Source organism: Temnothorax nylanderi, unplaced genomic scaffold (genome assembly GCF_030848795.1).
Source record: "Temnothorax nylanderi isolate EJ_2023f unplaced genomic scaffold, tnyl_v1.0 TNYL_tig0470_pilon, whole genome shotgun sequence".
Taxonomy (NCBI): domain Eukaryota; kingdom Metazoa; phylum Arthropoda; class Insecta; order Hymenoptera; family Formicidae; genus Temnothorax; species Temnothorax nylanderi.
The window spans coordinates 40,001-63,064 of record NW_027249532.1 but is presented as its reverse complement, the minus strand read 5'-3'; the positions used below and the strand labels follow the sequence as shown (position 1 = coordinate 63,064).

The window sequence follows — 23,064 nt, the reverse complement described above, 5'->3', positions numbered from 1 at the left end:
GCGCGGGGTGTAGGAGCGCCGGTCGTCGGACGAGAATCGCTCGGCGAAGACAGAGAATGCCGGGGGCGCTCTACCTTCGTTCTGACTCGCGGGGGTGCGGTGGAAGAAAGCCGGCCGTCGATCGAGAATCACTCGGCGAAGACAGAGAATGCCGGAGGCGCTCTACCCTCGTTCTGACGTGCGGGCGCGGTGTGGAAGAAAGCTTGTCGTCTCTCGAGAATCGCTCGGCGAAGACAGAGAATGCCGGAGGCGCTCTACCCTCGTTCTGACTTGCTAGAAAGATGCGGGAATTCAGGATCGGTGCGGTCGGTCGGAGCGGTGATCAGGAAATCGCATTTAGCGTTAAAAACGCTCGTCTTTTATACCCGGCGCAGCGGTGTTACGCAGTGGCGGGGGTAGCGACGGCGATCGCGAGCGCCGGGATGGTGCGGCGGAACGGTCGGAAAATACGGCGTCCCGACGCCGCGATCGCGTTCGGCGGCCTTCGGTCGCGGTCGGCATCGCTCGGCGCGTCGAGGCGGTTGCCGCGGCAAGCCCGTTCGCGGGCTTCCTAACGCTACGATGAATGGTTTAAAATACGGTGGGCACACCGTGCCCGTTCCTCGCCCGGCGGATGGTCGGCCGGGCGGTCTCGGCGGGATGTTATGCCGGAACGATGCATCTTTGGGGGTGCATCGTTACAGGACCTCTATTGTTTATTTTGTATATAAATGATATAGTTAAAGTCTGTCCGGAGGGAAGTATATTTAGATTATTTGCAGATGACACGACCGCAAGTGTAACAAGTGAAAGTTGTGAGGAATTAGAAATAAAACTAAATATGGTGCTCGGTATACTTGAAAATTGGATGAATGTGAATATGTTAAAAATGAATGCAGATAAGACCAAATATATGTTAGTTAGAAGTATAAGGAAAGAAATAAAAACAGACATAATAGTAAAAAGTTTGGATGTAACTATAATTGAGCGTGTCGAAATAACGAAACATCTGGGTGTAATGATCGATAGTAAACTCCGTTGGGAGAATCACTGTGATTATATGTTAAAGAAAATAGGGAAAAAAGTGAGTTTTCTGAATAGAATAGGAAATGATATATCGGTGTACACTCGATGTACTGTGTATAAGTCTATCATAGCGCCTCACTTTGAATATTGCGCAACGATGTTAGTAGGCATGGGTGAAACGCAACTGAATCGACTGCAAGTGGCACAAAACGCTGTGTTCTTGCTCCTGCTTCGAGTTGATCTGCTTTCTGCCGTGAGCTGTCTTCGGGCCTTTTTGTTGCAGATCTAAGCAAGTTCTCTGTTGCTTGTCATGTGCCTTACTCTTTTTCTCGGAGATTGCCACCCCAATCCGAGTATTTTCGTGATAAGCATCATCATTTCGTATCATAACCTTTTTCTTGGTATCATCGTCGATTTCTCCGGATTGCCTGTATGAGGGTCTTCTGCGCATGCGCCTGCCTGTTGATCTCCTCTTTCCACGCCCGCCATTGGGTCTGACGTGTGTGTGCAGGTATCTGGTGGAGCCTGCGGCGATTTGCATGAGCTGCTTGCCTTGTCCGATTGGTTGTGCGGGACATCGGTGGTGACTTTCTGGGGATATCGTGTCGAGCGACACTGTCGCGATCCTCGTGCTCCTTGCACTGTTTACTAGTAATAGCGACAGTGTCCACTAGGCGATGCAGCGCAAACGTGTGTGCCACAGGTGTACCAAGCCGATAGCCGGTCAGGCTTCCTCGTGTGGTGGATGCGCTAGGGATTTTCATCCGGGGTGCGTCAAGCCGTATCTTGCTACCAAATCTGTCAGTGAGTGCTGTACGGCGCAACTGTCTGCCCTGCTGCTGCCTAAGGATGCTCTCCGTGGTTCTGCCTCCCCTGGTGCGGGAGCTGCTGCTGCTTCTGCAGCGCAGTTGCAGCCCACTGACACACTCCTTCAGTCGATTCTGACCAAGCTTGAAGAGTCCGACAAGAGGATGGCCACTAAACTTGAGGAGTCTGACAAGAAGATGGCCACTAGACTTGATGAATCGGACAGGATGTTTGCTGCCAGGTTTGACCAGTCGGATAAGAAGATCGCTGCTTTTATGGAGCAGCAAGAGTCGGTGAATGCCGGCTTCGCGCACAAGTTAGATCAAATACCTGAGCTCTTAAAAATCATAAAAGAGCAGGGCGAAAGAATTGCGTCGCTGGAGGCTCAGTGCGCGCAGTTGCGTGGCTCTGGGCACGTTGAGCGGGAGCTGTCGACATCGCGGGTCCCTCGGACATCCGAAATAATTATTTCTGTTCCCAGTAGGCTCACTGTTACATCTTGTGAGCTTGTTGAGAGCGTTTTTCGTGCTCTTAGCATTCCGCAGCTTGTCTCTGATGTCCTTGAGGCCCGAGATGTGAGGGTGGGTGACGCGTCCGCGGCGTCGGGCTGTTTCTGCCACTCAGCAGAAAGATACCGGTCGTACGAGATCCGTCATCGTCGCACTTAAGTCCCATGAAGTTTGCGATTATGTTCTCAGGGCCGTGCGCCGTGGACGTCGACTCACAGTCAGCGAAGTTTTTTCGGGCGATGTCCCCGGTTATATTCGTGTCAATGAATTTCTTCCTGCTGATACATACGATCTTCTGCGTAAGACTAAAATTAGGGCTAAGCAATGTTCGTATAAATATGTTTGGTGTAGAGATGGTAAAATATTTGTCCGCGAAGACCATAATCTGCCTCCTATAGTCATCGCCTCTGAGGCTGGCCTGGCCGATCTCCAGTGACCTGTGGGTGAGGTGTACCATGTTCCGTCGCCGATTTGTCTCGCTATTGCTCATTTCAATGCTTGCTCCCTTCCTGCCCATCTTGAATCTATCCAGGCCTTCCTAGCGTCTAACTTCTTCCATATTATTGCAATCTCTGAAACCTGGCTCCATTCACATATTTCTGACGACCTCGTACGTATCGCGGGATATTATCTCTTACGGGCTGATAGGGAGGGTAAGGAGGGGGGTGGCGTCGCTTGTTACGTTCATGATTCACTTAGGGCGCATGTCCTGGCGGCATCTCCCTCCGTTTTCTCGAATGCGCCGGAGTATCTTGTTCTCGATATTCGTAACGTTGCATGTGAACCTCTTCTATTTACTATCATGTATCGTCGGCCGAAAGCTAGAAATTTCAGTACTTATGTTGATGTCCTTACTTCATTTATGCACAGTTACAAAAATATCATTATTACCGGCGATTTAAATTGCAATCTTCTTGTTCCATCATACGAGTCTGGTTACTTGCGAGGCATGGTTTCACAACTGTCGCTTGATATTGTTCAGTCACAACCTACTTTTCACACAAGTTCTTCCCATTCTTGGTTGGACGTCTTCATAGTCGACAGCACGAACAAAGTGTTATCATTTCGTAAGTCTAACGCTCCCTTCATCAACGGTCATGATCTCATCGAATTGACTTATTCTTTTGAAGTGCCGTCCTTCAGTAGTCGTACTCTCGTTCGGCGCTGCTACAGGGAATTCGACGAGCAAGCGTTTACTTGCACTCTCACCTCTATGCTATCCTCATCTTTTCCGTGTGATTTCGGTTCGATGAGGCTCAGTGATTCTGACCTTGACCATTTTCTCAACACCATAACTAACGACATCACTGCCTGTCTGAATCTATATGCTCCAATTCATACCTTTAGAGTGACCCGTCCGTCTGCGCCTTGGTTGACTGAGGCTCTGACTCTCAAAATTAGACACCGCAACCGGCTCTTCAACATCGCGCGTAGATCTGGTGACATCCTTGACTTTCACATTTATAGGCTTTTCAGAAACAATCTTACGCGTGATCTTAGACGAGCCAGAGAACAGTATCACACAGATAGACTAGATAAAATTTCTGATCCGTCCAAGATGTGGCGTGAACTTGCCAATCTTGGTCTTATCGAATCACCTCGTTCTTCACCCTTTAATTTTTTTTCGCGTGATCTTTTGAATGCTCATTATGCTTCTATTTCAAACTGTTATCCTTCTTGTACACATTCCCAATTTTCTGATATCTTATCCATAGTGCCCGGCGAACCGCAATTTCATTTTTCCCAAATATCCTTTGACGACCTGCGCTCTGTAATAGCTTCACCTTCCTCTCTTTCTTTTGCTTCCGGCTCTGATCAGTTACCATTATTCGCCATCGCCTTGGCCCTGCCTCATATTGGTAACCTTGGATCACCTTGGAAACGTGCTATAGTACGTCCAGTATCCAAAGTTAAGTCACCCATCTCTCCTTCAGACACAAGACCTATAGCCAACCTGTGTGAACTCTCTAAATTATTCGAAAAAATTATTCATCGTCAAATCGTTGACTTCATCAATTTGCATAACATCCTTGATGCTAGGCAGTCTGGATACCGTAAGGGTTATTCGACCCAGTCTGCCCTCTTACGACTAGCTCATGATATCAGGAGTGGTGTCGACGTAGGTGAGATACTGATACTTGTTCTCTTCGATTTCAGTAAAGCCTTCGACACTGTCTCTCATCCTTTGCTTTTGACCAAGCTCAGGAAATGGGGCTTTTCTGATCTCGCTATTAAACTAATTTTTTCGTACCTCACTGGTCGTCTCCAGGCTGTTGTAGATTTAGAAGGTGTTTTCTCTGAGTGGCTATCTGTCACTGCTGGTGTTCCGCAGGGATCCGTCTTGGGACCTCTCCTTTTTTCACTTTTTATTAACGATATCGGTGAGTTCTTAAGATTTACAGAGCACTTGATATTCGCCGATGACACTCAAATCTATCGCAGGTGTCTCTTTTCTCAATTAAATGCTGGGCTTCAACTTGTGGCGTACGATGTGAGTGCAGTCTTCGAATTTGCTGCTACAAATGGACTGACTCTCAATTTAAATAAATCCAAGGTCTTAATACTTGGCAGCAGAAATTATGTCAAGCAAATCGATCTTAATGACCTTCCCCTCATTTCTGTTGATGGTGCTTCGATTCCTTATGTTACCGAAGCGCGTAACTTGGGTGTCATAATAAGGTCTGACCTCTCTTGGGCTAGTCATGTCTTCCATATTTCAAAGAGAGTGCACTTCACGCTATACAAGCTCAAGTTCCATAAGAACTCCTTGTCACTTCAGCTACGGGTAAAACTTGTGACTGCTTTGATCTGGCCTCTGTTGGATTACTGTTCTCTTGTGTATAACGATGTCACTGATGAGCTCAACGGTAGATTGCAAACTCTTATCAACTGTGCAATTCGCTTTATATTCAATTTAAAACGCGACGAACACATCACGCCTTTTCGTCATCAATTGAGGTGGTTGTCCGTAAGAAACAGACGTCTGTACTTTCTGGGAATCGAAATGTACAAGATATCCCGCGATATGTCTCCCAGTTACCTCTCCGAAATCTTCGCTAAGCCTGATTCCTCAATTAGATGTTCGTCGCGGTTTGCTCTTGAACATGCGTATCAAATTCCTATCCACAGGACTGAAACTTATCATAGGTCCTTCCTTTTAGCTGGAATCTATCTATGGAACTCTCTTCCTACTGAGATCGTGTCCTCTTCAACCGTCACTGTATTAAACGTAAGCTTTACAACCATCTCTTTTCTCTTGAGTCTAATTCCGTGCATGCTTCTACCTCGGAGCCGTCAGGCGTTGGAACATGACACTAATATCAAATCTAGTCGCGTGCCAAATTACTTTAAGTCGCGTCATCTGATTGTCAATCTAGTCGCGTGCTGAACCATTTTTTGATTCTGGGTCATGTTATTGTAGTCTTACGATTCTGTTTCTTTTGTTTGCTATATTGCGTACTGTATATGTACATTTTTTATTTTATTTTTTTTATTTTTGTTTTTTATTTTTATTTTTTTCAACTATATTTGGTCGATCGGTAAACTAACATGGAATTCGTCATTAGTTTGTAAATTGCGCTGCGCCTTAGTTTTTAGTCCTTAGTTCTTAGTTTTATATATATTACTTGCGCTTTATCATATTCTAATTTCATTACATATTTGAGTTAGTTCTTAGTTTTACAGCGAATATTATTCAGATCGGCTATATGTCATTATGTTATACTTTTCATCCTTGTTTTTACACTGATCATTTTTGCTCGCCTCATGAGAGTGTGCATTCACATGTCTTCGGTCGCTGCCATATGCATATCACTCGCTCGCCAACATTTTCAAAGGAGGGGGTGTAAAAGTGGCCGTTTTGTGCCCCGATGGGAAACCTGTGAAATATTTTTTTCCACCTTATTTAAGGTTGAAATAAGAAGGAAATAATGGTCATTTACTCAGGAAACCACGGGAAATATTTTAAAATCTATAATAAATGTGTTTAAAACGTCTGTTAAAGTAACTGTGTTTGAGCGGTTTAATAAAAGGTGAAACGTTTTAAAACAAGCACTACATTTCCATTTAATGAATTTTGCATCATAAAATTGTATATAATATTTTTATTACATTTAAATATATATTTTTTATTACATACATATAATATTTTTTTATACTTTCTGTATATACACATATATGCAGTCACATAACATTCATCTTATTTCTGTTCTGTTTCTTTACTAACTACGTCAACCATTTATGAAAAATATTCAGATATATTTGAAAGATTACGAGATTTAGTGTTCAGAATCTGATTCAGATGAACCATCATAATCATTTTCAAAATAATTATTTAAATATATCTGAATATTTTTCATAATTGGTTGACGTAGTTAGTAAAGAAACAGAACAGAAATAAGATAAATGTTATGTGACTGCATATATGTGTATATACAGAAAGTATATAAAAAAATATATATGTATGTAATAAAAAATATATATTTAAATGTAATAAAAATATTATATACAATTTCATGATGCAAAATTCATTAAATGGAAATGTAGTGCTTGTTTTAAAACGTTTCACCTTTTATTAAACACAGTTATTTTAACAGACGTTTTAAACACATTTATTATAAATTTATTTAAACACATTTTAAAATATTTCCCGTGGTTTCCTGGGTAAATGACCATTATTTCCTTCTTATTTCAACTTTAAATAAGGTGGAAAAAAATGTTTCACAGGTTTCCCATCAGGGCACAAAACGGCCACTTTTACACCCCCTCCTTTATTTACTGTTAAATGCATATCGGTAGCGATTACACTGCGTCTCGCATATATTTATTTACTTTTCTTATTATTTTCTTATTATTTTTGTTATTATTATTTTTGTTCGATATTTGATATATATTTGTTAATTCACTAATAGCCTAAAGTCTTGACTATGGCTTAAATAAAACCAATCAATCAATTAATCAATCTCTCTCTCTCTCTCTCTCTCTCTCTCTCTCTCTCTCTCTCTCTCTCTCTCTCTCTCTCTCTCTCTCTCTCTCCTCGCTCCCCATCTTCACTATTATTGTCACCCAATCCTTTATCTGACCTGTCACACTTACCTCTTTCACCTCCACCTTTACCTTTAATCCTTCCGAGAACAGTTCCTTCACCTTCTCCCAATTTGATCCCTCTCTCATCCATCTCTCCTTCTCGATTCTTATAATTACATTCTTTTTTCTTTTCTTGTCGTCGTTCTTTTCATAATCTTCTGCCCACCACTTCATCCTACCAGCCTTGCCCCTACTCTCCTCGCTGTCGTCCCTCTTCCTTTTTCCCGCGCTCTGCTCCAACTTATACACCTTTTTCTTCAGGCTCTCCACCTCCTCCCTCAGCTCTTTCATCTCCTCCTCTCTTCTTCTACTACCCTCCTTGCCTTCTTTCATTATCTCCCTTACCTGCTCCTTCACTATCTTCTCCATGGCCTCCTTCTCTATCATAAACTTCCCTCTGCATTCCATCATTTTCCGGTACTTCCTCTCTTTCTCCCTTTGACTTTACTCCTCTTGATCACGCACCTCAATCCTTCACCGTCTAGTCGCTTTCCTTATCTCCTTCCTTCGTCCCTCCTCTGTCCGCTTCTCTGCTAATTCGCCTTTCCACCTTCTGTAAACAAACTTTTCTCAAGTTCTACCTCTTGACTCCCCCTCTTTCTCTCTCTCATTCCTTCTAACCCCTTTACGTGTGCTTGTCTATGTGCGACTCCTGCTTTATTCCCTTTCCACTTTTACTTACTTAATTCTCTCCCCTTTTCTTCGCTAATTCCTTCTCTCCCTTCCTTCTACTCTTTTTTTCTTTTTTCGCTTTCCTGTCTTCCTTTCCTTGGCTGCTGTTACTTTCCAGTCGCTTCTCAGTTCACCTTCGCTCGCCTTGCTACCTTGCTACCTACCACGTGCTTTTGCCGCACGTTCACCTCTTTTCATCGACTATCGATCTATCGATCTCACTCTCTATCGATCCCATCACTCTTCTCCTCTTCACCGCCCTGTCGCGCACACTGCGTACTCGCCCGAGTCTCTCGCCTCCCTCCCCGGTACCCTCCCTCTCCTTCCTAACTTGGCTTTAATATTTTTTGTGATACTTCCGAGATATCATACAGTGCAGAGATGGCAAAATGCAAAATATTGGAATAATATCGAAGCATAATTTTGAATTTGTTGAGAATTTTTATGAAAAAAACTTCTTTTATGTCTGAAAAAGAACTCAGAATTGGTGACATAAAAATGAATTTTTTTGAACTTTCAAGAATCATTTTGTTCAATTAAGAATAAATACGGAAAAAGAATTAATTTCATAAATCGAGAATTTAAGGAGGTTCGACTGTTTCCTATATATAGTATCATTTTGTTTTTATGATTAAACAGTGTAAACCTAGTCTCAGAAATGATTCATAAACAACATGTTATTATTGGGACAAAAAAAGCAGAGAAATAGCAATTTTGTCCTATTTTTTTATACCTAATATTGTTTAAATAAATCATTTAAAAATTGGAAAAAAAATCCAACTTAAAAAATTAAAAAACCGTGATTGCAATTCTCGATGTCACAGAAGTGTACCATAAAAATTTCATTTACTTTTACCGTACAGAAGCAAAGATATTTAATATGATATTTACATGGGGAGTATATCTTATATATACAATTTCTGTAACTTTTAAAGCAAATATCTCAGAAACGGGTTAGACAATCGATCGCAAATTTAACACAGGTTTTTGGGATATATAAGTGCACAATCTCTGTAAATTTCAGCTTCATCCCTCTATTTTGACATAAGCGATATACATCCTTAACGAAAGATCCGTTTAGTTACAACAAAAACGTCTCTTTACTTAGCACCCTGCTTACCTAAACGATAATATAACCTATTCTTCGATAAATCTCATTGATATTTTTAAAGCGAATATCTCAGAAACGCGACGGTGAATCGTTTTGCAATTTCACACACAGTAAGATTATATACATTCCAAGACTACACAAAAATTTCAAATCTGTAAGTTGGATTTGACCTAATAGTCGAACCTCCTTAAAAAGGATCCTTCTTTTCTTCTTGCTATTTGGGTTGTATATAACGTAACTGCTTTTAAATGAGGCATAGATATCCGATATATATGCAGAATCAGATATCATATCTGAGATAAAATTATCATGGCTTTTTATAATCTTGCAGATGTCTCTGAGATATTCTCATGATATCTCGACAAGTGTTGCACAATCAGATATTCTATTATTTAGATATCTTCCAGATATCTTGGTGATATATTTTGCTATGTGGGATGTAATGATCATGACACGTTAATTTTGTGTATACGATACCAAATACAGAATATAATGCACACCAACCTTAAATACTGACGTTTCGCATTATCATCTGCTTAAGGGGATGCTGGAGACAGCTCTGTTTTACCGCGAAATTTTCAGACACACTAATCTTTTGATTGATTTCACCGAATTAAAAATTTTTTGTCCAGAATTAAAGTATGGACGATAACGAATACCGCAGACACCATTTGCGTATGAAAAACGAAAAAAAATTAGAAAATTACAGTTTTATTTTCGATTCTGCGGTCAACTCATGACAACATTTGCTGCACATAAAAGTTTTAGACTGTGTACGTATACAAAAACCTGGCAGCGGTATCGGAAATACAATAAAGAAGAATCCTGCGCTTGCAGAAATGAGCTGCGAGCTTTAGTATAAGAGAAAAGTGTGTTTGAAAATTTCATATGCACATGTTACGCGTCTCCCCGAATTCAGCCAAAAACATACGGATCAGTATAACGGGTAGCCCTAGAGCAGGCGCTCTGTAGGTATGTGTAAGAATCGGTGAGCACTTCTTTATCGACGCTGATCGAGTTCGCCTGCGTTCTGTATGTATGTGTAAGAATCGGTGAGCACTTCTTTATCGACGCTGATCGAGTTCGTCTGCGGCTCCAGCATCCCCTTAACGCCGTCCAAACTCGTTAACCGGCCAAAAATTGGCGTTCACGATTAACGCCGTTCAACTGATTTGAACTTTCATTAAAAAATTGGTGGAATACAAAATGTCGTTGATCGGAGTTTAAACTCGGTTCTTTGAACCACACTGAAGGAAACGGGCATTAGGGTATCCCGCACTTCCTCTAAGTAAGATCTAAGTTGTAAACATAAGATCGTATATAGACTTAAATAGAAATTAATGCTGCACTTGCGATTATTAAACAAAACATGGACGTTTTTAAATGGCAAACATGGATATTTTCAATCAAAACGACCAAATATTGCAGGCATTGAATTTTTTAAATTCTTAACATTACTTCTTTTTTCATACCTGAAAGAGCAGTACGTCACGTGCTAAAAATTTGGGTAAATTCACATCAATCAACGAGCGTAGGAGGAGAATAGCTTCGTCTTCGCTGGGATGCTTCAGTTTGAGATTCTGCGCCGCAGAAAGAACGGTTTTGACGGCGCGCATGCCATAATCGTAATGAGACTGCGAAGATAACTGTTCGGAACAAAGCTTGTATGTAGAGACAACCTTCGTAGAGAGCTCACGGGCAGTATCAAAGCCTGATGAGTATAGAAAAATCTCGGCGATCATCGCGTAGTTTGGTACCATCATAGCGACTGTACGGAATAGAACCTTCAAATTATCCGGAAGCTCTGTACGGCCAGCATAACCAGGATTCATTGTGATGCATACGAAAACAGCTGGATTCAGTTTAAGTTCAGTGTCTTCAAAGACGAATATCTCCAATCCGGCACGTACTGCCTATGTAATCATATTCATTTATTAAATCGCTTTAAAGCATTTATATTTGTAATCAAAGAATAACATTAAAAAACAGATAAGAATCAAAGCACATATGATAATGCATAAATTATACACACTTGCGTATTATATAAGGTCTTATTTTATATTTGACCGTTAAATATCAAGAAATCACAGGGTTTTAGAAAAAAATGTTTCAGACAAAAGTTGTAGGGGGCATATAATATCATAATCTTGAATTGTCCTTGGGTGACATTTTTCAAGGTCATAAAAAAGTCACCGGATTAAAAATATAAAAAATTTTAAAAGTAACATTCAAGCGAAAAACATTATATATTGTTTTTCTATAAATGGATTATGCTGTATATTGGATTGTGCTGAATATTTCTCACAAGAAAACCCACGGAAGTGTCCCCCTTCAATTTTGATGAGCTTTTAATATGTTGTTTTCCAGATCAAAATAAGGGACACGTATTTTTTATACTCATATGCATGTTTAGGAGATGAAACACCCCTTTGAAAAAAATCAGTTTTTCTCTTTCGGGCCGAATATTTCCGAAACTATACAAAATGGAAAATTTTTTCAGAATGGAAATTAAATGGTTTGAAAAGTAGGTCCTATTTTAAAACAATAACAAAAAATTTTTTATTTTTTAATTTTTCAAAATATTCCCACCATTTAACATTTCTTTTTCAAAATTTCAAAATTTTTTATTACCAAATTAAAAGTTATTTTTTTACAAATTCAACCATATATGATAAAGTTACGTCAAAAAACCATTTCCGAGAATTAATTGCAAAACATTCTGTATACACGCACGTCCATACATACACGTCTATTAAGCTGACACAACCACTTTGGCACAATTGAATAAAACATACATAGAAATTTAGTACTCTTTTGTTGCTAATTTGCTGCTCTATTCCGAATTTTGTTGCTGCAGCCATTTCGGACAAAACAGTGATAGTGGCAGCTTAAGTTCAAGTTAGCACAGCCACATAAAAAACAAGATTTAAAAAAACAATGAGATACTTATTTAGTGCTATTTTGTTGCTCTATTCTCAAATTTGTTGCACCATCTCTACCATGAAAAAATTACCCTTAATTAATCCTACCTAGCACATCTTAAAAATTGCAATTTAAAGAAATATCTCGATGGATTACACTATTTTGTTTTGTATCATCTTAAATTTATTGCTTTACATTTTTGTCGAACCTGATTTTGTTGGTCGGCCCTTATTATCAGAAAACTACCCCTAGTTATTCTATCTAATACAACACCTTAAAAATTCAAATTTCAAGAAATATCTCAATGGATTATATTATTTTGAATTTGTTGCTTCACATTTTTGTTGATCCCGATTTTGTTGCTCCACCCCTACTATCAGAAGACTCTATGAGGAAGCAAAACATCCTATGAATATTATTTAAGGATATTGAGGGTATCCATACTGAGGATATTCAAAATATCTGTCTTACATTGGCAAGATTCCGATAACCCTGGCGCCTTAATTTGACGATGGTTTCTGGTAGTACTTTTAACACTGGACACAAAATTATATAGGTCTTATAGGGCTAACCGCTCTGGTTTTTAAGATATACAGTGTTAAAGTTAAAAATAAATAATATAAAATTTCAAATAATACTTTAATTGTGTGTGTATAAACAGTACACACGTAGGCTACCGCCCCTCCCCTGCAAGCAGGGGGGGGTGGGGGTGAACCTCGGTTCGCGTGAAAAGTTAAAACCCCGTTTTTTATTTTTTCGTCGCTTCGTATGAAAAGTTGCATTGTGTAAAAATATTTAATATCTGTAACAGAAATAATTTGTTATAGCAGAGAATAGTTAGGATATTGAAAAGTGGCACCTCGTGACACCTCGTTTCGCGTGGAAAGTGTATGCGTGGAGGCAGTAGGTTCCCCCCCCCCCCGGGGGGCTCCACTATTGTTAAACTAGACGCATTGTTTGAGATTGCGAAAATCATGCCTAATATCGCGTTTGGTTGCATGCTTGTGCTCGCACGCCTTTTGCAAAAATCGGATATCTCGCATTAAAGAGATTGCATCATTGTCAAATTATAGCATGGATTTTTCCTTTATTCGCTTTCCGGAACATTCGCCAACATTTAGTCAATAACAAAGTCACGCCAACAGTTCGCACAAACAAAGTCAAGTAACCGCTCTTACACAAAGGAAAGATCCATGCTGTAAACATAGCGATCGAAAACACGTAACGATCACTTCGAATCGTCAAATGAAAACCGTGACGTAAGCACGATGACGTAAACCGCCAATGGCCAATCACCCTCTCGAAATTATTTGGTGATCAGCCTGGAGGGAGCCTCGTCTAGGAGGTGATAAAAGACCGCCGCCGCGCCGCGGAATCGCTCTCGCTCTCAGATCACCCGCCTAGTATATCTATACGACCGCTTTTGCACACCGCTTAACGCCGCTTTTCGCGTAGTGATACGCATTCGCTCGCTTGATAGCTTTCGCCGCTTTTGCCGTGCTAACTTCTGTGCGCGCTCACGGCTTCTTTTCTTTGCTGTAAAGAAACAAACACTGTACATATAGACCATTTCTGTGGTTGTTTGTTACCTCGCGCTATCCCGCGCTACCGCGCGCTCTCGAACACGCATAGTGTGCCTTCAACGTACATGCGTCGGCTTTCCACGCGTGAAAAGTTGTAAACCCATGTGGCACCTCGTTTCATATCGACAACATACGAGGTGTGATCAAAAAGTTCGTGGAAAAAATTTTTTTCTGCCGACGTGGCAACACTGTAGGCTTCTATGGTGGTTTGGCGTCTAAGGGGAAGCCTTTTTACGAGTTATCAGTGCAAATTTGGTCACGATCGAGTGCATACGTATTTTTTTGTGCCAGTATTTGTGAACGCAGTTTTTTTGCGCGGTCGAAATGGAGCGAGATGTTTTAATGCTCTTCACATCCTCAAAATGTTCATCCCGCATAATCGTTTTAACTTTAGGGAACAAAAAAAGTCGCAAGGGGCTAAATCAGGCGAATGTTTTTAGCGAATTTTACGAGAAATTTGATGTTGGTTCTTTGTTCGGATAAAACATCTCCCCAAGAAACCACATTGCAATTAAAAAATTACGTCATTTTGACATCATATTGACCAAAAGATGATGTGAATTTTGTCAATGTGACGTTAAAATGACGTCATTTTTATTGCGATATGTTCCTTGGGTTGCTCCATTTCGACCGCGCAAAAAACTGCGTTCACAAATACTGGCACAGAAAAATACGTATATGCACTCGATTGTGACCAAATTTGCACTGATGACTCGTAAGGCTTCCCCTTAGACGCCAAATTATAGAAGCCTACAGTGTTGCCACGTCGGCAGAAAAAAATTTTTTCCACGAACTTTTTGATCACACCTCGTATATCAAGGTCATTGAAATCGGTGAGGTCGCCCTTAATCTAAAGTTTTACCAACTTTAACATTGTATATCTCGAAAACCAGAGCAGTTAGCTCTATAAGACCTATATAATTTTTTGTTCAGCATTAAGGGCTAATTTCACCAACGTCGGTTAGACTAACCGTCGGTTAAAGTTAACAGGGCGGCCAACTTGTCATACCTCATGATACTTAACCTCAGATTTCAGTTCAGTGGGTTATCAGCTAAATACACACCGGAAAAAGTTAAAGGTTTTATTATATAAATATCAAAAAATAGTTTTGTGATATTGTTAGAAAAGATAGAAAACAAAATTCGCCAAACACAAAATAAATAACATTAATAACTTTTATTTTTTACAGAATAAAAGATGCAACGTCAAAAAAATTATAGTGACGCAGAAAAGAAAAGTTTAATGGACTTAATATTTTTACAACGCGATGTAATAGAGAATAAAGAAAGTGTACAGTATAATGTAAATGCAACAATTCCTCGATCAGAAAAATCTTTGCGTTACTGTTGGGATAACATAAAGAAAGCAGCAAGGAAGTATTGTGCAGCTATAAAGCGTGAAAGTTATAAGACAGGTATTAATTTTTTAAAGAATATGATGAAATATTATCGATATGCGCACTTGCACCAGCGCTAATTATTGAGTCAATGTATTTATTAAATACATGTTTATTGTTTCACAAGTAATCCAAGCAATCAATTCATTTAACACATAAATGCGGAACAATTTGTAATAGCAATACAGGCAATACAGATCTTATCACACAGAATAGCAGAGAACAAAATGCGAAGATAAACCCAGCAAACACATAATACACCGAGTGCGCAATTTGCTATCAAATTGCGCACTCGGTGTATTCTGTGTTTGCTGGGAACATAAACATACATGTAACATAGTCAATTCCATGGTAAAATATTTTAGCAGTATTAATTAATATTGATACATATATATTGAATCGAAACTAATTCTAGGAATCGAGATCACCATTTCATAATTTCTAACAGAATATAAATGAAATAATCTTTTATACACTATTATTACATTTGTAGGTGGAGGAGTAGCAAATGTTACACAAAATATTTTATTAGAGCGTGTAAATGAAGTGATGGGTGAGACATCAGTATATGGATTGATGAATCCTTTTGATTCTGATGCGACAGACAAAGAAAATATAAATATTGAAATTCTGGACGACGATGATGATTTAAATGAAAATGATCCAAATGAAGTATTTTCAGTAAGTTACATATTTTTTGTTACTGTACTATTTAGAATGTTACATTAGGTTGTTCTCCTTAATAAGGAATATTAATTTTACAAAGATTAAATTTTTTTGTAGTATCTAATGGAAAACAACAACATTACAAACTGGAAGTCTTGGGATCCAAATAAATTAAAATCAGAAATAAGTCCTACGTTGAAAGATAAAGACAATACACAGGCGTCATCGTCAGATAGTACATATAAGAAAAGAAAAATCACTCAATATTCAAAGAAAACATTAGATGAGGTAAAGACCCATACAGCACAGGGACATCCTGAGCTTATACTGAGGATATCGCAACAGTAAGTTCCGTATATCCTGGGAATTTACGAGATCCCGACTGCGATATACTATGGGAAATGCTGAGCAAGTTCCTATGTCCCGCGTGATTTGATCAATAGTAAATCCTGAGGATATCTCGCAGTATGCGCAGAGGATGGGAACGGTTAAGGCGCAGTAGCTCATGTATACACGCATACATTTACGCATCATTGCGTGCGCGTGCTCATATGTGTTGGATTAGGTTAGGTACGCGTACATACACGCGGGAAAGAGGAATGCCTTCTCACTCAAAGTTGCACAGAAAATTGGAGTATACTCGGTACGCGTGTTCCGGCCTTTTTTTACAATGCATAATATCGAGCATTACAAAAAGAGATGGAACACACACTAAATATGCTTCTATATGCGTGCAACTTCGTATGAGGCATTTCTGCCTCCATGTATATCTTTCAATAAAATTTCACGAGAATGTGTAATTTTATTCAAAAATACGTGTACCTAATCTAACCCAATAAAATTTCAAGTATCCATGGAATTTTATTTAAAGGTTAGATTAAAGGACTCTAAATATGCAATTAACAAATAGATTTATTTTATATATAAGAACGTTATATAAAAACATTTCTTTCTTTAAATGTATTTCATTAGCCTTCATTGCTATATATTGTCTTTGGTGCGGCTATTGCAGTATCCCATATTGCAATGATCCCACTGATACAAATCTGGTATTTTTTCCTTTCAGGATCAATTTTCTTCATCTTGATTTTCTTCTCGGTTCTCTTCTCTGTTCTCTTCTTGGTTATCTTCTTGGTTATCTTCTTGGTTATTGTTTATCTTTTGTCTGTTGAAACGCTCAGGAGCATGGGCTAACCATATTTTAATTGGCGCTGCAATTTGATCGTCGGAAACATCTGAATGTGAATTTCGAATCACACCTAAAAAATAAGATATTTGTATTACTTCTGTAAAATTTCTTGACAATTTCAAAGTAATATGGTTATAGTATTGTAACAAATGTTATACATATTTATAATATTACAAAAATATTGTATAAGTCATGAGTTACAGATTTAACATACAATAATAAAACAATGAAGATTGCTTTTAAATATTGAACTTACTCATAATAACTTTGCATATATGCAAAGTTGAAAAAATTTCTTTCTTTTTGGTTCCAAGCCAACTATATTTTGTAGCTAGTTCATTCGAAAATATGAGTCTCATTAATCGAATGCAAAAAATTCTCATATTGCCACTCCTTGCGCGACACAATTGTTTAATCTAAAATAAATTCCAATTTGCATTAATATGTTGTAATTATATAAATAAGAAATATAACTGTAATACCACAATATTATTTTCTAACAGCTATTGTTAGTGTACATCCACGGTAATCGATTCTGTCCCTCAGACAATTTTCCAAACTGAGAAGTCACCATTATCTTTCTACATACTTGCAGTTCATGATTAAAGTAACGACTAGAGCTTATTGCTCGTTACGTTAATCATGAACTGTATGTAAAAAAATAGCGACTTCTCAGTTTGGAAAATTGTCAGAGGGACAGAATCGATTACCGTGGGTGTACGATCTTCTAAAATAAAAAGACCGTTATCGATTTAGATTTTTCAGTAAAAAAATATTTATAAATATATATTTTTTCCACAGTAATATAAACGTTGACCTACCAGTTCATTTCGATAACCTTCATCACTTTGTAGCTTATTTTCTAAAGTATCCAATTCGGTTTGATTTTTCAATGGAAAATCTTTTGTCGTATCCATGTTTTCCTTTTTTTTGTCAATAATATCAATTGACAATTTATCTGCGATAAGCTTTACGCTTTTTTTAATCTTCTTAATGTCGTCTATCGCCGATTCAAAGGTTATTATTTTCGTAATAATGTACTTTTTAAAGTTTTCTGAAAAAAAATTTAAATTTATAATTATGTAAAAATATATGATTTTTTAAAGAATGTTTGGATTATACAATACGCGCGCGCGCGTACACAAGACACATTTCAGCACCAAGTTCTTGCTATGACCGTCGGTAGGCCTCTTTCGATTTTAATTTAATGTTATGAATTATCAACTTTAACTTAATTTTATTACAAAAATATTATAAATTCAAGCTTAAATGTACGTTATTATTACTGTGTATGTATATACTGTGTTTGTATATACTATATAAATCCAATTATTAAATATAATTTAAAACAAAAATTACATACTCACCATCTTTAGAATTAGAATTAGAACTCGTTGTTGAAAGTGGCAATCTATCCGCAGACAATGTTGTAGCAGATGGTAAATATATTTTCTCCAGTGGCTCTGAAAATTATACAAAATGTTATATCATTAGTATTTCAATATTTTTACATTAAGCTGCATGTAATAGAAGAGAAGGCGATATTATGGACACTCGTTTACATTTCATTTAAAAACTTTAACAATAATCGAAATTTTGTGTTGAAACTGGAACAATTCTGCTCGTGAACGTGGTGTTCAATAGATTGCAGATTCAAAGTTATGAAATATTTATTACATAGGATATTAGTGATTTCATTGAAATATATTGAAAAATTATACAACGAATATTTGAGCAACAAGAGTTTGCTATCATCTATGGACCTGATTCTATTAGAATTAAAAATAATGCTATTATTTTAAGAAAATTTTAAAATATATGTAAAGATTAAAAATTTATCTTGTATATGAGTGAAAATGATATGTTAGTAATGTCTAAAAAGATAAATTTTGTTTGTTAATATTTGTTAATCAGCATCTATACGTACCAATATTATAATTAGAATCAACTTGAGGTACACAATCCACGTAGTTATCGAATACCACCTCATGATTTTGCAATTCTGAAACAAAAAAAGTGCTTTATTTATGTCTTAATTTTATTTATACGATTCATACAAATTATAAGTTGCTGAATAAGTAATGAATTAGGTATAATTTATTGTGTAACAACTCAGATATAAATCATTGTGCGAAAAATTTATTTGTACAATATCAAGCAACATGTAAACGTACATTGTGTTTGAATAAATCAGCATGAATGTGAATGTGATAATAATGTTAATGTGTTTATGTATGAGTATGAATATTCTGAAAAATGGAAGACATATTTTATGTACTTTTGTGTAATATTCCTAATTTTCTAGGACAAAAATAATTCTTACCAGAATTTTTTTTCGTTGTATACGATGCAATATTTTGAACACTTTTCTCTTTATTGGCGTTATAATTGTTACGAGAATTTTTTTTCGTTATGTCATACGATGCAATATTTTGATCATTGTTCTCTTTATTGGCGTTATCTTCAACATCAATGTAGTTAATGTCTATAATACAAATATAAAATTATGTTATTGAAATATTTCTTTTCACTGTATTATTACAATTCACTAGCTGTGTTTCTATTAATACTTTTAATAGAAACACAGCAGTGAATTATAATGATATTTATTAATTCTCTTACCTTTTCGTGGCCTGCCCACTTTATTTTTCGACATATTTTGTGTTATCTCGTGACAACGTTTTTTAGGAATAGTTGGGAGCTCCGAAACAAAACTGTCATCAGATGCTTCTTCTTCGTCGTTACTCGAATCAATAGGTTTTGCGGCTCTAAGTTTTCTTGATTTTTTCAAGAATTCTTCCTTTTCGGTGCCAGAATTCAAATCAGATGTATCTTCGGCCTCTTTTAACTTCTTCATTGCTCTTACGTAAGAAACTGCAACAAAATAATATAATTAAAATAAAATTGTATTGTTAAACTATATTGTTAAGGAATAGCAACATATACAAAAATAATACATTCACTAAAGACATATAACGTCGCTTACCAAATGTCCCAAATATCTTTTTTATAGAATGGCTCGCCCACGTTGATTCCGGATCTATCATCGTCTTGATTGCTTTATCATAACTCTTGTTATTTGTGAAATTAGGCCAAAGGGCACTTCGTCGATCTTGACTTAACCAATTTGTAGGGATAACTTGTAGACCATCCATAAACTCTACGACCGCATAACACGTCTTTTCAGTCATTCTGTGTCAATAAACATACAATTTACGTTTCCATATGAATTAATGGAAAAACTGCATATTTTTCATCTTCATAAGGTAATTTTACATATTTGTTTATAATGTTATGTAATGGCCACGATTTTAAATTGGACTGTGAGCACACGATATAAGTACCAAGTAGCGACGAAGGACAAGGAATATTATACAGATCTTCTTTATCTAAGAATTCGTGACCTATGATCATTGGAATATTTCGTTCTGTACAAAAAGCAATATTTTGTACTGATACAATGGCACCACATGTTAAGCCACAACAATTATCCGCTAATGACCCAGCTTTTAATGTTATTCCCTTGTACTTAACAACTTTGTATTGCGGATTGCTACTATTGTCCGTTAATGGACCGTCAAAATGTATCTCCTTGAAATATGGATGTTTCGTAACAGACGTCATCGACAGTGATGAATCTGAGTTTATGTAGCTTTCACTATATCTCCGTATTACTTGCTGTAAAGGTTTCTCTGACTTTCTAATGTATTTCTTCAAAATTTGCATGTAATTTTCGAACTTAAAGGCACTAAAATTATCAATCGGTCCAAATTTTTTTACGTCATCTACAAGATGTACAAGACTGTGTACGTTATGTGACATATTATGAATTCCGTATAGTTTCTTAAACGTCTTTATAAAGAAAAGAATCAATTCTTGCGCATAGCTAAGATGTTCGTTTAATTCTTGTGATGACAATATTCTGACAATTACGTGTAGTGTTAGAAAATGTAGATATACTTTCTTCTTTAAAATGGACTTAAAAGCTAATGGACCTGTATACAACAATATCAATCTAAATTCTGTAGCCTTCCATAATTTTACACAATCTAGCTTCCGCGGCTTTCTTGCAAATTCTACAGGTATCGAAGGTTTTAAATGTGTCACTAAAATTGTTGAAATTTGTTCGACAGCTCTCGACTGTAACCGATATGATAAATCTTTTTCAAGCCACAAGTATAGTAATTTACGCATAATTCCCAAGCATATCAAATGCATATAGTCTAAAGGGACATTTGTGACTGGCTTAAAAAAGGCACTTTGAGCAAACTACATGTGATATTAGGTTTGTGATAGTTATCATCAATCTTTTGAATAAAATCATTATCTGTTCGTAATGGTGCATTGACCTGTGGAAAACATATCCGATTTCCTACATATTCTCCTTCCGTTGTACATTTGGTATAACTAGAGTATCCAGAATGTCCTTTAACACAAAGAACAAATGATTTCGCTGGAGTGTCGCAAATTAAAGCTTCAAGTCTGCACGGTATGTTACGCCCATTAAAGTGAATGCCATTTTCGCACATACGTTTAGTCTCATCAACAAACTCTTGCAAAAAATCATTAGGATTTGCTGGTTTCTCGTTTCCATGATAAAGTCCAATAACGAATACTTTATTATATGGGACGACCGAACCTAATATAGGCCAAAACTGTTGTAATGACGATTTCGATAGTGGTAAGCCATCAATATTGATTGTAATTTTGACACAATCAATATTATCTTTTACGGAAGCTAATGTCTCTAATACGAATTTTTGTACACCAAAATGATAATAGCTTCCTGGCGCTACTGTACGTAGTTCTTGCTTTCTTGGTGTTTTCAAAAGTGTTCTTGCATCTAATGACAAGTTAGAAAAGCAAGGATGTTTTCTCAATCTATGTAACAGTGCTGTTAAAGCAATGTGTGGAATTTGATATTTTACAGTCCACTTTGCAAGATAGTTAGTGAAACTCTCATCTGTCACATCCGTATCATCAGACAGATGAGATATTGATTCTCCAGAAAGATGTGATTGTTGAGAATCAGAAGTCCGATAATTTGATTGTCTGCAGTTATCATTATTTATTTGTTCAAATATCTCGTTAATATTTTTATTCGGTTCATGTATGTTAATATCAGAAGTTTCAGAATTGTTTTTACAAATTTCTAAATTAATTGTGGAAACATTCTGTACATTAGCTGCACATTTATCATTAACGTTACATGATGTATCATGAGGTATGTTAAAAAGTGCATCACAAATCATATCCAATTCTAATTTCCTTTTTCTATTTAAGTGCCGTTTGGACATATATAAAGATTCTTTTCTTGGTCTCTTTCGATTCATTTCTGTTAAAATATAATATGTACTTATACAATGAGTCAATATCAACACATAAATATCATAAATGCAGAAAATCATATTTTAAATACAAATATTTTAGTTATTTAAAAAACGAAATTTTTAACTGTGAAATATTTGTATAATATTTGCAATGTCGGGATACTTACTTGACTATTTGAAGAGTCACAAGGCCGGGATTAAGCACCCAGGAATGTCTTTGGACGAATGACAAATGTCACGGAATCTGTGCTGCAACAAAATAAGAAATTAATTAATGCGTACTAATAATGTACATTAAAGGCTGCATTCACTGCCAAAATATAAAGGCCAAAATTTACTGCCAATACTAAAATTCTATAACATACGTAACGTAAACTATACATTTTTAGTACTGACAATGATCTTCGGAACAACCAAAATTGTCGAGTTATATAGAAAAAAAACATAATGCGGTAAAGCCTCTTTACGCAAACCGGTGATTTTCCGAGCACCCGACATATAGGTTACGTTCCGTCTCACAAATAATGCTCATTCAATCCAATCAATATTAGCTCTCGTTCCCCAGCAGGAACGTTATGGCCATACGAATAATGCGCATAATGCATTTTTTATTCTCGTAATAATCAGTGAACAATAATAAGGCCGGATATATGCCTTATGCGCATCATGCGTGACACGGAACGCATTTCATATTACAATTCCAATTGTCTAATTACTGAAATGTATATTATACGTACCACGAAACTTTTCACACTGGATTTCACAAACACACTGTTGCTACCGGTACG

At 37.1% G+C, this 23,064-nt stretch overlaps 2 protein-coding genes and 1 pseudogene across 5 annotated transcripts in view; all 3 read right to left on the bottom strand.

Annotated features, from left to right (window-relative positions):
- Window positions 1-10,805, bottom strand: part of LOC139783121 (dynein axonemal heavy chain 12-like) — a 70,546-nt gene extending 59,741 nt beyond the window's left edge. The window contains exon 1 of the mRNA XM_071722253.1: window positions 10,662-10,805. Coding sequence (XP_071578354.1) covers window positions 10,662-10,805 — 144 coding nt within the window. The remainder of the gene's footprint in view (window positions 1-10,661) is intronic.
- Window positions 10,806-16,651: 5,846 nt separating this feature from the next.
- Window positions 16,652-23,064, bottom strand: part of LOC139783119 (uncharacterized) — a 6,834-nt gene continuing 421 nt past the window's right edge. The window contains exons 1-11 of one of the 4 annotated variants that reach the window (XM_071722249.1): window positions 23,014-23,064; window positions 22,444-22,525; window positions 22,156-22,281; window positions 19,933-20,138; window positions 19,569-19,820; window positions 19,270-19,431; window positions 18,874-18,948; window positions 18,314-18,409; window positions 17,768-18,000; window positions 17,203-17,362; window positions 16,652-17,016 (exon numbers count right to left, since the gene is read on the bottom strand). The exon at window positions 23,014-23,064 is cut by the window's right edge and continues 421 nt beyond it. In XM_071722249.1, coding sequence (XP_071578350.1) covers window positions 16,826-17,016; window positions 17,203-17,362; window positions 17,768-18,000; window positions 18,314-18,409; window positions 18,874-18,948; window positions 19,270-19,431; window positions 19,569-19,820; window positions 19,933-20,137 — 1,374 coding nt within the window. In that variant the 5' untranslated portion in view covers window position 20,138; window positions 22,156-22,281; window positions 22,444-22,525; window positions 23,014-23,064 and the 3' untranslated portion in view covers window positions 16,652-16,825. The remainder of the gene's footprint in view (window positions 17,017-17,202; window positions 17,363-17,767; window positions 18,001-18,313; window positions 18,410-18,873; window positions 18,949-19,269; window positions 19,432-19,568; window positions 19,821-19,932; window positions 20,139-22,155; window positions 22,282-22,443; window positions 22,526-23,013) is intronic. The other 3 variants (XM_071722251.1, XM_071722250.1, XM_071722252.1) reach the window with 3 other exon arrangements.
- LOC139783120 (uncharacterized) overlaps window positions 20,075-23,064 on the bottom strand; it is a 9,161-nt pseudogene continuing 6,171 nt past the window's right edge.